The sequence below is a fragment of the Trachinotus anak genome, unplaced genomic scaffold (genome assembly GCF_046630095.1).
Source record: "Trachinotus anak isolate AG129_WGS33_773 ecotype Australia unplaced genomic scaffold, CSIRO_AGI_Tana_v1 ptg000026l, whole genome shotgun sequence".
In the NCBI taxonomy this organism is placed as follows: domain Eukaryota; kingdom Metazoa; phylum Chordata; class Actinopteri; order Carangiformes; family Carangidae; genus Trachinotus; species Trachinotus anak.
In genome coordinates this window covers 8,395,001-8,409,361 of record NW_027273877.1, presented here as the reverse complement: position 1 = coordinate 8,409,361, position 14,361 = coordinate 8,395,001, and the positions used below count along the sequence as shown (strand labels likewise).

Below are 14,361 nucleotides of genomic sequence, written 5' to 3'. Positions count from 1 at the left end.
GTGATGCTCAAATAAAAAAATAATGCATCAAGTTTACAATGAAGGAGAATAGAACATCATTTGTTTTCTCACAGCATTCAAATATTATATTTAAAAAAAAAAACTCTTATCAGAATCATTAATTTTTTTAAACCAGTAGAAAATAGTTCCAAATAAACTTCTAAAATGAAAACAGTTGACTATCAGTAACGATTTTCCATGTAAAGGAATAGTTCCACACTGAAGGTGAAATACTCTTGTAGACTTTATTTCTATATGTCAACAAAAAAGGTAGTAAGGGCAGGCGATTAACTTAGCTTAGCACAGCATAAAGACTGGAAGCAGGGTGATATCAATCTTTTCATCTCACTCTTGGCAAGAAAACAAATAAGTGTATTTCCCAAAATGTCGAACTCAAATTTAAAATCTCAGACAGACATCTGAAAAATACAGTATCTGCTTAGCTAGATACCACTAGAGGTAAGTGAAAATAATACTTTACTTTTGGTAATTTGTCTGTATTGACTCTCAAAGAATTACATTTTTCAAAAGCTTTCTGTTTGTGCAATTGTTATTTAATGCCCAAGGACAATCAAACTGTCAAAATGAAGTAAAATTGTCCTTTAAGATAAAAATGTCAGCTGTTAAAACTCAGACCTAAACCAAAAATAGAGTCACACCAGTGTGAAGTAACATGTAACCCAAATGGTCTGAGATTAAATAATATTAGAATAAATTAAAATACATCAATGTAACAAAATCTTAGTTCGCACGTATTCATGTGAAATAAAAGGAGGATCACAAACTTGTGCATTTATTTTATTCATATCAACCTTATCACATTCATATATTCATTTGCTCTAGGTACATGATGTTCACTTGGTGATATCACAGATTGATGGACAGCCAAATGCACCAATAGCAGCATAGGCACACACACCTTCTTGTTACCCCACATTGGCGGCTAAACAATGACAGATAAACATGTTTTGCCTCATTCACACTGTCCTGAACACACAGTGAGCATTTGCAGAATATCTCCCCTGCAAAAGTACAGTTACGGAGTAAGCCTAGAGCCCAGCTCATTCAGCTTGGGATCGGTTAAATGAGAGAAAATAGTTCTTAGGGGCCTTAAAAAGTATATTTTCCAGCATTTTAAAGAGCAGCTTTGATACATTCCAGCATCTTTTACAGGCTCGTTGATTCTGCTCGAGAGCCACCAACAGAGAGAGAGGAGATGCCAAGAAACAAAAGACAACCACACAACCGTGATCTCCCCCTCTGTGTCTGTCGATCTACCTTCATATAACCATGGATACAGTAAGGCATCAGTAACACGCTTCACGCTGTTGTTCCACATGGCTGGTTGTGCAAACCCCATCTGAATCTACAGCACGTAACACACACCTAAGAAAAGCAGCAGAGAAAGGTTTACATCAAACTGAAATTCAGACTGTTGCCTCCTGGCATTTACTGTAGATATATGTGTGTGTCAGAAACACAAATACGTGCTCAGTGTCACATTGTGATATTGTGCAAGCTTTTAAACTACATTTCTGGGGAAAGAAATAGATATACAGTAAATGGTCACAGTAATTTGACTACATAAATATAGTTATAGTTGCGCAAAAGAGTTTACACATGAAGGGAAAACATTCTGAATGTTGAAAATTCAAGATAATATGATAAAGCTACTAAAATACAGGCTGTGATTTGAAGTAAATTGATTTTTACTAAAAAGTAATTCAAAAGTAACTTGCAGAAATATTTCAATATTTTGAAAAACAAACTTATTCACTTTCTTGCTGAAAGTTAGATAATAAGATTGATACCACTTTCATGTCTGTAAACTAAATATGAAGCCAGGAGTTGATTAGCTTAGCTAAACTAGTTAGCCTGGCTAGGTCACAAATTAACATGTTTTATCTGGCCTTATGCTAAAGACAAGACTCATGATACAGTACTCAAATATAGTACATAAATCCCTGTAGAACCGCAACTTGTAATTTATAAATTTAGGTTTTCTTTTAACATATTAAACATACAAGATATATTGTGTATTAATTAGCTTGAGTTGCATTAGCTGGCTAGCCAGGGTTAGCTGTTGCCCCCTGTTTTGAGTCATATTTAGCATACGAGAGTCATACCTTTATTTTTTTATCTAACTCTTGGCAAGAAAGATGACAAATGTTTCCCCAAAACGTCTGTTTCTTTAAGGTAATCAGATTAGATCGGAGAGCTTGAGTAAGTTAACACAGAGAACTTGTTAAAAGATTAGCAGGCTAACGTAACAGCTAGGAAATGACCTTTCCAAAACAACCTGGCTGTCCAAACCCCTGAGAATCCGGCCCTGACTTATTGAGACAAGCCCAAAAAGTAGACAAAGAAATGAACTGAAACAAATATGAATACAGTGGTTCCGTCAAACACTACTGAAACAGTCAGTTAACGTCTAACATATCTCTGAGGTAGGCTACTTGGTATATTAGTGGTTACATGATTCAATAAATCATTAAACCTGTGGTCCACTGAACACAAAAGAGTTCACATAATACTGTACACCCTTAGGTGTCAAAAGTGTTTTTTTTTTGTTTCAAAAATATACCTTATTTGTACGTATACAGTACAGAAATACATACATACAATTAACTTTTTAACTTACATTTTACAAGTAACCATTATAAATATAACTAAGAATTAAATAGGATAAGGTGGTGGTTTCAAGTTTTGTGGTTCTACAAATAAATCACTGTGATTCATCCTACACTGGGTCTGGAGTGATAAAGTGCTTCAAGTGTAATTTTACCCGTGTAGTCATTGACAGAGCAAGGGTTTCTGGGAGTCTTGGACCCTTTCAAAGTCTGTGAATTCAAATCGTAATTTCTGTTTCTGTGTGAGTTAAAAGTTATCCAGTTCGACGTCACTCTCTTTGGGTTTACGACGTTTGACCCTGGCTGGCGACCGGCTCCTTTTCTGGGTTGTACCACCACCAGTGGACACACCAGCAGCCATTTTGGGCACTTCAATGGAGCTTGCAGAGTTCCGCTGTGAATCCATGTCAATCTCCTCCAAGGAGCCAGGCTGTGACTCCACAGAGGTCTTGGTGAACTGGTGGAGGAGTGCACCATCCTCCTTTTTGTTGCTGTTCACCTCCTCTTCGTCTTCTTCCTCAGGCTTGAGCTCCTCCACAGCGTCTTCCACAACCTCCTCCTCATCTCCATCTCCTCCTTCCTCTTTCTCCTCCTCGTCTCCTGTGGTTCCAGCAACCTCGCGTCCCGATTCATCCGCGCTGGTGTCACTTGGGCGTTTGTCAGTGTCTGAGTCTTCAGCGTCAGCCTCCTCTCCCTCGGTCACACAGACAGCTGGAGTCACCCCCTGGTCCTGAGGGTTGAACAAGATAAATTATATATAACGAATCATCTTTGAGGAGTTGTAATTAAATTGTGTCACGAATTTACAGCTACATAGCAAACACAGCTCTAATAGTTGGTATTAGAATTCGGTTCAGTTAATCAGTGCAGGAAGGCTGCACTAAACTGAATAATACACTGAATTTTAACTGGTTTAAATGTCTGTTTGAGTGTGTGCCAAAGAAGGTCAGAAGACATAGATTTATGAGATCTTGGTAAAAAGGTTTTACTCAAACAGTTGGTGACTGACAATAACAGTAGATGTTCTGCATTGCTGCCAAACAAAACAGATTTGTTCAGTCTGTCTAATTGGATACTGAGATTATCTTTTCCCACAGGCTTAGAATTAGCAGTGAGGCTGCAGTAGGACAGATTTCACTTTAAGGTACAGTAGGTAGGTGAGGTGCAACCCCGTGGTCATGTTCAGGCACTCAGTGGTGTTTTGAAATAGGTGGTGTTCATAACTGAATTCTTCTGTGGGAACAGTTACCTGTATGTCACAATGGATTTGTTGCAATCTTTTTAAAACTGATTTTACTTGAAGAAAAGCTAATTTGGAAAACAGGTTCTCAGCAGTTTATATAGTTTCGCTTGTTAAGACACCATACAGCTGTTAAATAAGTACTCGTAAAAGAATACATGTAAAAGACGGTAAATAAATGTTAGCTTGTAAGAAATTCTTGCTTTAAATATTTACACAGACATTCATGGTCTCCAGAGTATAAAACCTATAGACTTAAGTGAGCCCTGATTTCTCTATTGCCATCATGAAGCTGATGTTTTTGGTTTCGAATTAAATGCCTGAAATGGCACCATCGTCAGGTCACAATATCAAAGTGTCCAATAATTTTGTTTATGACCAAATATCCGACGTTTCCATTAGCCTCAGCTGTGGTGTGTGCTTTGTGCTAACATTCTAGGTGGTCATTGTAAACATTATGCCTGCCACCATTTAGCAGGGTCTAAGTAAAGCCTAACAGAGCTGCTAGCATGGCCGTAGCCCTTAGTCTTATTGATCAATTGATTGATTGGTTGGTAAAATGTTATAAATTTGTGAAAAATAGCCATCACAACTTCCTATATCCCAAGGTGCTGTTGGTTTTGACCAACCACTATAAAGTCAACATTCAAGCAATATAAAGTCAATAATCAATTTATGTTTTAGGTTATTTTAAACAAGACAGAAAAAAACAGCAATTTGTAAGAATTTACACTTGAAAAATTACTTTAATTGACTTTCAAAATAGTTACTATGATAATTAACTCATCAGTTATTAATGGGCTAATTATTTCAGCTCCATGTTGGCTCTTGGCTTGTTCATCATTGACATTTAAAGAAAAAAAAATCCAGTTTATGCCAGTAATAACCTAACTGTATTATGTAGATGGACTAATATTAGACTGGTATTTTGGTCCAGATTTAGTTTTTTCTTGTCTTTTACTTATAATAATGACTAGTTTCGCATTTGATTCATCCTTACCTGTGGTGAGGCTCTTTCCTCCCCTGATGACTCTCCTTCCTGCTGCTCACTTTCTCCTCCCTTTCCATCTTCATGTGACTCCCCCTCTCCAGTGCCATCATTGCCATCATCTTCATCCTCTGCTGATGCACTGACGTTTCCCTCCACAAACTCCTCCACCGGTGTTGATTCTTCATTTGCCACATTTGTCTCCTCATCTTCTCCACTTTCCCTGCCTGTCATTTCTTCTTCCTCAGGCTCTGCCTCCTCCTCCTCACCGTCACCATTTTCAGTGATCTCTCCTTCATCTCCTGTCGCCTCTTTAACTGTCTCCTTGTCACTCTCCTCTTCTCCAGTTCCTGTCTCACCCTCATTGTCCTCTGTCTCATCTTCTCCTGTCTCTTCCTCAACCTCTACGTTCTTCCCGTCTTCCTCGTCTTCTCTCTCGTCATCATCTGCTGTCTCATCTTCACCTGTATTGTTGCAAGTGTCCTCAGCCTCTTCTCCCTCTTCTGCGTTGTCACTTTCCTCTTCATTTCTGGCACACTGGCATTGGCATTCTGTCTCTCCCTCTTCCTCCTCCTCCTCCTCCTCCTCTCCATTTACTGATGTTTCCTCGCCACCTGTCTGTCCCTCTTCCTGTTCTTCATCACCTACATTATTTTCCTCATTTTCAGCTCCTCCCTCTTTCTCTTCTCCTGACTCACTCCCATCTTCTTCCTGTCCTATCTCCTCATCCTCTTCTGGGATTGTCTCCTCTAAAACAATCTCAGCTTTAATATCCTCTTTGGTTTCATCCTCCTCCTCCTCCTCCTCCTGCACTACCTCTAAATTCTTTCCCTCCTCATCTACAACCACTCTGTCACCTTCAACATCTGTGGATTGGGACGTGGCTGCAGTTGCAGGCAATGGGCTTTTCTTCAGCTGAAGTATCTTAAGGAGGTCAAACTCCATCATCACTGGAGCTTCAGCTGCCATTGGGTTGGTTTTGAGAGGCCGGGCAGCCATTTTCTTGCGGACACATGCATCGCAGGGGCAGTACTCATCGTCACTTCGCTGGTCACTGAACTCACCCGTCATCTCTCCATCACTGAGAGAGTCTGCAGTTTTCACTGATTGGTTCTTCATAACCTGAAAAATAAATCTAACATCATTTTTCTGCATTCAAGCAGCAGTATCTTGTTATACTTAAAAAAAAAAAGTGGTGGATTTACCTTCAGCATTCGACGTCTCTTCTCTGTCATGGTGGACTCCCTGGAGAGGTTCCCTCCTTGTGGTGGCCGGGGCGACCATCCCCCTCTGCCAGCTCGACTCTGAATCTTCCTCATCTCACGTTCGATGCTGCTCTGGATGCGTCGACTCACCTCGTCCCTGAGCTCAGAGATCATCGTGTCCAGGATGAGGCTGTCATCAAGGTCCCAACGAACCTTAAACTCTGCCATAGCATTAATGTAGTGGTTTATGAACTGTTTCTCCAGTTTCTTCAGAAGGTGCAGGACCCAAACTGGGTCAGGGTCTTGGGATAGTCTTTTGGACAAGGGTGCACGCAGGACAGTCGGGGGTGTGCCTGAACTGGAGTCCTCTACTGTCTCATGCTCATTATCAGTAGGGGATTTGGAGCTGTCATTGGCAGAGCTCTTGTCCGATGATGAGGGGTTCTCAGTGGCTTTCGGGCTGTCCAAACTTGGAGGGACTGTACTTTGTTCTTCACTTTGCACCTGTTCCTCTGCTATGTCCAGTATTGCCTGCTCTGTGGATGCCTCCTCAGGGTCTACCTCAATTTCCTTCTCCCCTGCCTCTGCATTTCTTTCCTCATCCTCTTTCACAACCTTCTCTGCTCCCTCATCCTCATGTAAAGATTCTGTCTCTTTTGGAGGTGTTTCTTCTCCACCTTGATTTCCATTCTCCTTTCCTGATCCACCAGAGCCACTGCTCATATCCACCCCGGATGAGGACCTTGGTGGCGTCACCTGGTCTGTTCCAATGTCCTTGACCTTGACCTCAATATCCCTGGGTTCTGTAAGCCAGAGGGATTGAAGGATGGCCATAATGTCTTCATACTGCTGGTTGCGATCTTTCTGTTGGTCACAGCCAGGGGTCATTGTAGGCTCAATAAGCTGTAGCTGGGCCAAACAGTCCAAGAACCCTCTGGCTGATGCACTCAGTCTACGACCATAAACTGGAGACACCTACAGAAGACAGCAAATATAGAAGACTACTGATTATCAACATGAAAAGACAGCCTAAACCATGATGGCTTTTGTGATTATTCTGTAAAATAGAATAAGATTATCACATGATCACATGGACAATAAGTCATTTACAAAAAGTAGGTGGCTTACCTCTGGCATGCTCTGGCATCGACCCAGAGAAGAGCTCAGAAGAACTTTCATCACGGCTACAGAAGAATGCCAGTTCCTGGGCAGAGACTCAGAACTCAACAACAGAGCGTTGGGGCGAGAAGTCCCCACTGCATCTCCTGGACCTGCATCTGAACTCTTCTCCTCGTCTGCTGTGTCACATTCAGTTTCTCCCATTTTCTCTACTCCCTCTTCAGTTTCTGTTTTCTCCTCCTTGTCCGCTTTCTCACCTTCAGGATTCTCCTCCTCCTTTGCTACCTCTTCACTAGGTTTCTCTTCCACCTCCTCATGCTCACCCTCCTTCAACTCGTCGTCAAGTGCCAGCATGCTACTGTTAGCAGGTATGCTCCGCAGCCAATCGCTAACAACCTCATTAGGGGAAGCGTTGGGCAGACAGGCAGGCGTCAGTTCTAGTTCATCTTTCTGATCTTTCTGGCTCCTTACACTTTTGTCATTCCTGGTCTTTTCACTGTTTTTGCTGGCCTTCGACTGTCGGCTTTGCGGACGTGCAGCCATGGTTTCCTTTAGCAGGTCAGCAGCAGACAGAGAGTGAGACAGAGTGCTTTCACTACATGTCTCCACTTTGCTGCATGGTCTGGAGCTTTGCAAGTGACAGGGGCTGGAGGATTTGATACGTGTCTCTTTCTTTTGAGAAATGGATGTTTTGACACTGCCACTGTCGCCTCCTGCATCAGATTTGGCCTTATGACCTTTGACTAGCTTCAAACTGGCTTCTGATTTGACTGAATCCTCTCCATTATTTTGCTTTGAGGCTTTCATTTTTAACCCTGATTGAGCTGACCCTGCAGACTCAGGCCTGAGGCAACATGGACTCTTGGAGTGAACACTGGCTGTTTTGTCGTCTGCAATATCTTCTTCCCCTTTGGCCTTACTAGCTGGTCTACTGATGTTCTCATTATCAGTGTTATTACTTGACAAATCTGCAACAGGTGTTTTAGTTACATTGGCATTTTTAGTGCTGACACTTGCAGGGGATTTGTTCCGAACTTTAGCAATTCCTGATAACATTGCAGATGAGGTTCTGTTGTCAGGGGCATCTAAATCGCTTGCTTTTGTTGTCGAAGCAGACTTCACACTTTCCATTTCAAGGTCATTTCCTGCTGCGCTGGCACTAGCATGTTGCTCTTTTGGCTTACTGTCAAGCACATGAGCTGCTGCTTTGCCTCTACAGTGACAAGAAGATTTGTTAGACCTGCTGCTTTTGGCTGAAATTACACTGGCTGCTTTTTCCGTTTTTTGCCCTCCACCCTCTTTATCTTCATCTTCACCTGCTCCAGGAGTTTCAATAGTGGGGATATCGACTGCTGGAAGATTGTGAGACAAAGTGCTTTTATTGCCACTATTCTTGGACTTTTGAGACACAGAGGATGCTGTTTCCTCCATATCTTGCTTCATAGTAGACTCCTCTGGGCTTCTGGGGACATCAGGAGTTGCTGTCTTCACTTGGCCCTTACTGCCAGTATTTGTATGAAATGAAACACTGGATTTGCCACTGTCTGAGTCAGCTGTTTCTTGGTCTTCTGGCAACCCAAGAGAGACTGACCCTGATGACTGTCGACTCAGTGGTTGCTCAGTATCTCCTGATTCCTTTCTTTGTATTTTGGAAGAAGATGATAAGATGCTAGCAGCCTTCTCAGAAGCCTCCTCACTTTTAAGTTCCTCGTTATCTTCCTTTTTCTCCACTTCCTTATCCTCCCCCTCCTTTTCTTTCTTCAGCTTTTCATGTGCTGAAGCTGCTCCACAGCGACATTTGGACCTGCCAGATTTAGCAGAGGTTGCAGATTTAACTGACAAGGCACTTGGCACTCTTGTCTCTCCAGCACTGGGACCAGGCATTAGCTGTTGCGGAGTGCTGGGGGATGCAGCTGGAACTTTGGATGACTGGGTCCTGGGAGAACGTGCCCTCTTGGGTGAGAGCATTTGGCTAAGAGAGTGCTCAGATGATTTATTTCTTGGTGCACTGTCTTCCTCAACCTTTTCATCTGCATCTGCTGTTTCAATAACAGCAACGTCAGCTGTGTCATTATGATGACTTGAAACATTGGATTTTTCTGATTTAGCTGATGCCGTGCTTGGTGGTCTCTCTGTTGTCTCTCTTCCTTCTACATCAACCCCTTCGGGTGTGTTAATTGTAACAACATTTGGACTTGGTGACACGGCTTTGAGATTCTTGCTAGAATTTGACTTGTGAGAAGTACCGGACTTCACTGAAGATTTTGACTTTACAGACACGGCACTAGCAACTTGCTCTGGGCTTTCATTTTGCTCTCTGTTTGGAGATGCTGCAGTGTGACCTGACTTCTTGGAAGAAGTGTGTGATTTCCCTGACATGGCACTGGGAGTTCTGTCCACCATGCTGTCCACGTCTGTCTTTGTATGGTGAAACTTTGCAGAGGGAGCTGATTTACCAGATAAAGCACTGGCAGCCCGTTCTGTAACTTTTTCACCTTCTACTCTATTGTCTCCTGTGTTGCTGTTACAGTTGGATTTATGAGACTTAGAGGATCCGGCACTGGCTGCTCTTTCCTCTTTTTCTGATTTAGCAGACATTGCACTTTCTGACCTGTGCTGTGTTTCCTCTTCTACCATCTTGTTTTCTTTTTCCTCAGCCACCTCTACTGCCTTTAAGCTTGGAGATACCACAGTTTCATTGCAATTACAGTTGGACCTGCATGACTTTGAAGATTTAACTGATCTGGCAGACATTTGACTTGCTGGCCTGTTTTCTCCATCTCCTTCAGCTTCTGGCCTGGGCGAAAGTGACCTCTCTGAAGCTTTGGTGGATTTATGGGATTTGTTAGACTTGACAGACAGATTTGACTTAGCTGACATGGCACTTGCTGCTCTCTCTTCCACCTCTGTTCCTTCTTCCTTTTCTGTTGCTTTGATGGGTTCATCAGCTATGTTAGCACCTGGAGATACTGCTTTCACACAGTGGCTGCAAGTGGACCTATGAGAGGTTCTGGACTTTGCTGAGACATTTGATTTAGTTGATTTAGCTGACAGGGCACTATCAGGTCTTTCTGAGTTGCCAGATTTGGCAGAAGCTGTAGATTTAACAGAGAGGCTACTAGGAGCTCTTTTGTTTGTGTCATTGTCTTCCACAGCTGTATTGTCAGTTGGGGAGGCATCTGTAGTACTCACTGGACAGTTGGACTTGACTGAAGCATTGGTCTTTGTCGAAACACCAGATTTGGCTGACAAGGAGCTGATTGCTCTCTCTACAGTATTCTCTCCCTCTGCTTCCTCTCTTGTTCTCATGTCAGCTGCTTCAGCTCTGCCACTGCAGTTGGTCTTGTGAGACTTAACAGACTTGGCAGACAGGTTGGACTGAGCTGACATGGCGCTCGGGCCTCTCTCCTCCTCTTTGTCAGCTGGGACATCAGTGGCACCATTACAGCCAGACTTGTGTGAGCTGTTTGACCTGTGGCTTGTTGTTGAGGTAGCACTGGGAGCCCTGTCTTCCTCTTTTACTGCCTGCTCAGGATTGGATGTTCTGGACATGGCACTAGATGCTCTTTCCTCCAGGACATTTGATATTGCAGAGAAGCGTCCATTGTTGGTGAGGTTGGTCTTGTTGGATTGTGTTGACACAGCTGAATCGTCTGAGCCATCATCATTACTGCCTTTAGTGGCATTCTCTTCATCCTGTAGAGGTGAGGCAGGGTTTGGAGAGGCTTGGTGGGAACAATGGGACCTCTGTGATGCTGTACTATTGGAATCAGAGCTGACCCCACGTTTGCAGCCCCCACAATTAGGGCATACACTGGATGCTCCTGACTTCTGAGAGCCTGCTGAATGTCCTGTGTGGCCAGACAAGCTACTAACAACCCTTTTCATCTCTTCATCCTCATCATCTGCTGCCCCTTCTTCCTCTGAGTCTGGGATCTTGGCTTTGCTGGACCTGCAAGAGGCTCTGCTCATTTTGGACCTGGAGCTGGAAGCTTGATCCATCTCATCTGCTTCAGCTGTTGAGTGTGGGGTGACTGCTCCACAGTGACAGGAAGAAGTAACAGATACTGCCCTGCTTCCTCGCGGCTGCCTCTTGTGTTCTGTAGAGTGAACAGAACCTGCCGAGATGTTGCTTGATGGCCTGTCCATCAAGTGACTCTGAGAGGTTGGGGATGGTGATGGTTCATTGCTATGACAGCACTGTGACACACTGGGAGGCAGGTCATCATCCTCATCATCCTGGTCCTCTTTCAGTGATTGCAGGACATGTGAGGAGCTGCTGATTGCAGACAGTGGACGCCCGCCCTCTTCATCCATCATAAGTGCATCTTCAGCTGACCTGCTGCTAATTGGTCGCCTGTTGGTATCCATAGCGACCACTTCGCTGCGGCTGCAGCACCTGCTTACCCTGCATACCTCTAAATGGGTGTCTCCATCCTGCTCCACCTCTACTCTGCGCTCAACCTGCTCCGTCACACACATCTCCTCCTGGACCAGTTGGCTCTGCTCTGAACCTGAGCCTGCACCACAGCTGGAAAGCTGTGCTCGGCAGTGCACCACTCTCCTGGAGTTACATGATGAGGAAGAGCTAGAGGAGTGTGTATGTCTCACCATAGTGTGGGTGTGGCTAGAAGTATGTGGATGCGGGGGTGCGACAAGAGGCTGTTTGTGGCTGTGTGCTGGATTTTCCCATAAGTCGTACTGCTGCTCCTGTCTCTGGTAGCAGCAGGGGCAGCGGCTTGCTTCCAGTGTACGCTGCAGAGGTTGGTTGGAATAATCCACACACTCTGGGTCAAATGACATGGAATCAGGGTCAGAACAGCTTTCTGATTGCCCCTGCTGCAGGTAATGGGGCTGGACCTGGCTCAGGGGAGAAGAGTCATTGTTCAGAGATGGGGATTTTTTAATCTGTGTGGACCACTGCACGGTCTCATCATTGTGGAGGCGAAAACGCACCCTCATCTCTACTGAGAGGCTGCCATCTTTATTGACAAGCACACGCTTTTCAATGTCATCATTCATAATAGCTGGTCTGCCCTGCGAGTAGGCACTGATCCCATTGCCATATGATTTCTCTGAAGACAAAGAGAAACGGGTGGAGCGGTTTGAGGAATCAGAACGAGGATGGATGATGCTCTTTTTGGTTTCCAGACCAAAGTTAACTGAAAGGAGAGTGAGAAAGCACATTTAAATTTAACAATTTCACATTGTCTTGCTCCTTTTACCACTTTTAGGTATGTTGTTGTTATTAAAGTTGAGGCCTGTATGTGGGATATTCACCTACCCAATAGCCTTTTACCTGTATACATTATGACAAACCAACTTACCATTTTTCTTGCTTTCATGTCCTTCACTGTACTCGCTAGCTCTGGACTGAGCTCCATGAGGTGGGGATCTTGCTGCTTGAGTAGCAGGAGATCGGGCCCCATTTCCAGGAGTCCTGGGGCCAAGACCAGGGGACCTGCTGCCCAGACCAGGCAGTTTTTCCTCTGAGCTCTTCTTGATAAAGTTTACCAGCATTGGACTGAATGCTTCCCGGCCAGCACACACCAGCACACCAGGGCAAGTTAGCAGGCTCTGCACGTTGTCAATCTGTAAACGAATTCACGCAGTTTCAAGAGTTTCGACTGAACTGGGTGTCTTCTGCAATGCAAAACACACTCTAAATTGTAATATACATTACGATAAAAATCACTTCTTACCCTGCGTCCCTCTGCAGTGTAGAGCTTGCGGACATGAAATTGCATCACCTCAGACACTTCATCCAGAAAGGCCCTAAGACTCCTGGTTGACCTCCTGCTCAGCACCACGCTCCTCCTCATCCCTGGCTCGCTGTTCTTCACCAGGAGAATCCTTCGTTGCCTGTAAGGCAAATGGCTGGGCGGTGATGAGGTTTCAGGCCGATGGGGCCTCCTGCCGTGATGGTACCAGATGCTTGGTCGTTTGCTGGCTAGTTCCATGTTGATTGGCTTAGCATGGCGCCGGTCAGAGCACAGGTAGCATCCGCCATCCTGCAGCTGCTCCAGGTGTCTGATTGTGTTGGTGCCGCGGGGAGTCGTTACAGTCCGCACACCAAACGGCAGGGGCACCTGTATGGGGACACATTTATCATATTTATCATATCTATCTATCTATCTATCTATCTATCTATTGTTTGTTTTTTGCAAATTTTATCTTTGTCAAATAACATTTCTTAAATTCTGAGCTGTACTTCAGGTGGTTTAAAGGGGTAACAGGGATGTCTTTCATGTCAGGTGAAAATTGAGGGGTGCTGTTGCCCAGGTGACAAGTTAAAAGTGCAGTGCATCTGCATCCTCAGTCAGCTTCTAAAGAAATCTCCACATCACAGCTCTGATACTTGTCCCACTAACCTTTTGGGAAAGGTCGTCCAGCAGGGTGTCAAAACATTTGAAGCTGCGCTTGTGGATAGCCATCCTGACACCCCCGAACTGGCTGTCGCCGCTTTTGTAGAAGGTGATACGCTTTGCCGGAGTGGCTGTGGTCACATGGGCGAGGCGTAAGTGGGAGGGGGGACGTGCCGGAAAGGGTGAGACATGTTTAGACGGGGGCCGGGGGTCCCACATCCCTGCCTGGACCGAATGCATGCTGCCCTTTCATGCACACCTGAAGAATACAGACAAACATGCAACACTGAATCTAAAGAAGTTGTTGCATGGCAAAGCACTTAAAATGGAAAATATAAAATAAACAAAGGTTGCTCAAATGTGATTGTTTTCAAAAGATTCAGTTGCCATTTTATCTTTTAAATGTTACATTTGTGTTTGTTTTTCTCTTCACACGCGTTCTAGTCACACCTACATGGTCATAAATCTTAATCAGGGTTAAGGTTTGACTGAGGATTCAGGACAGGACATCCACTAACAGGACTACCTGACATATAATGGTGTTACATATGTCATTTGGCTACAACGGGGGAGGTTTTTGTATAAAGTAATTTCCAAATCAAATCATTAGGCTTCCAGGTAAATGGATTTATTATCTGACAAATCTTTTAAATGTTGCATTTCTGCATTCACTGTCATTTAATTGATGGAAAAGGATAAAAACTGCCAATGCTTTCCAAAAGATTTCATACTCTCAAAATGTAAAATGTGTTTTGTTTGTTACATTAAAAAATATTTACTTCAGTACAAACAGAAACTCTCTGCCTGATTTGGT

The 14,361-nt window shown here is 44.0% G+C and overlaps 1 protein-coding gene across 1 annotated transcript in view; it reads right to left on the bottom strand.

Moving 5' to 3' along the window:
* Positions 1-231: 231 nt before the first annotated feature.
* Positions 232-14,361, bottom strand: part of rp1l1a (rp1 like 1a) — a 14,511-nt gene continuing 381 nt past the window's right edge. The window contains exons 1-7 of the mRNA XM_071464797.1: positions 13,554-14,361; positions 12,885-13,271; positions 12,510-12,774; positions 7,192-12,344; positions 6,064-7,038; positions 4,871-5,980; positions 232-3,360 (exon numbers count right to left, since the gene is read on the bottom strand). The exon at positions 13,554-14,361 is cut by the window's right edge and continues 381 nt beyond it. Of these exons, the coding sequence (XP_071320898.1) occupies positions 2,878-3,360; positions 4,871-5,980; positions 6,064-7,038; positions 7,192-12,344; positions 12,510-12,774; positions 12,885-13,271; positions 13,554-13,787 (8,607 nt within the window). The 5' untranslated portion in view covers positions 13,788-14,361 and the 3' untranslated portion in view covers positions 232-2,877. The remainder of the gene's footprint in view (positions 3,361-4,870; positions 5,981-6,063; positions 7,039-7,191; positions 12,345-12,509; positions 12,775-12,884; positions 13,272-13,553) is intronic.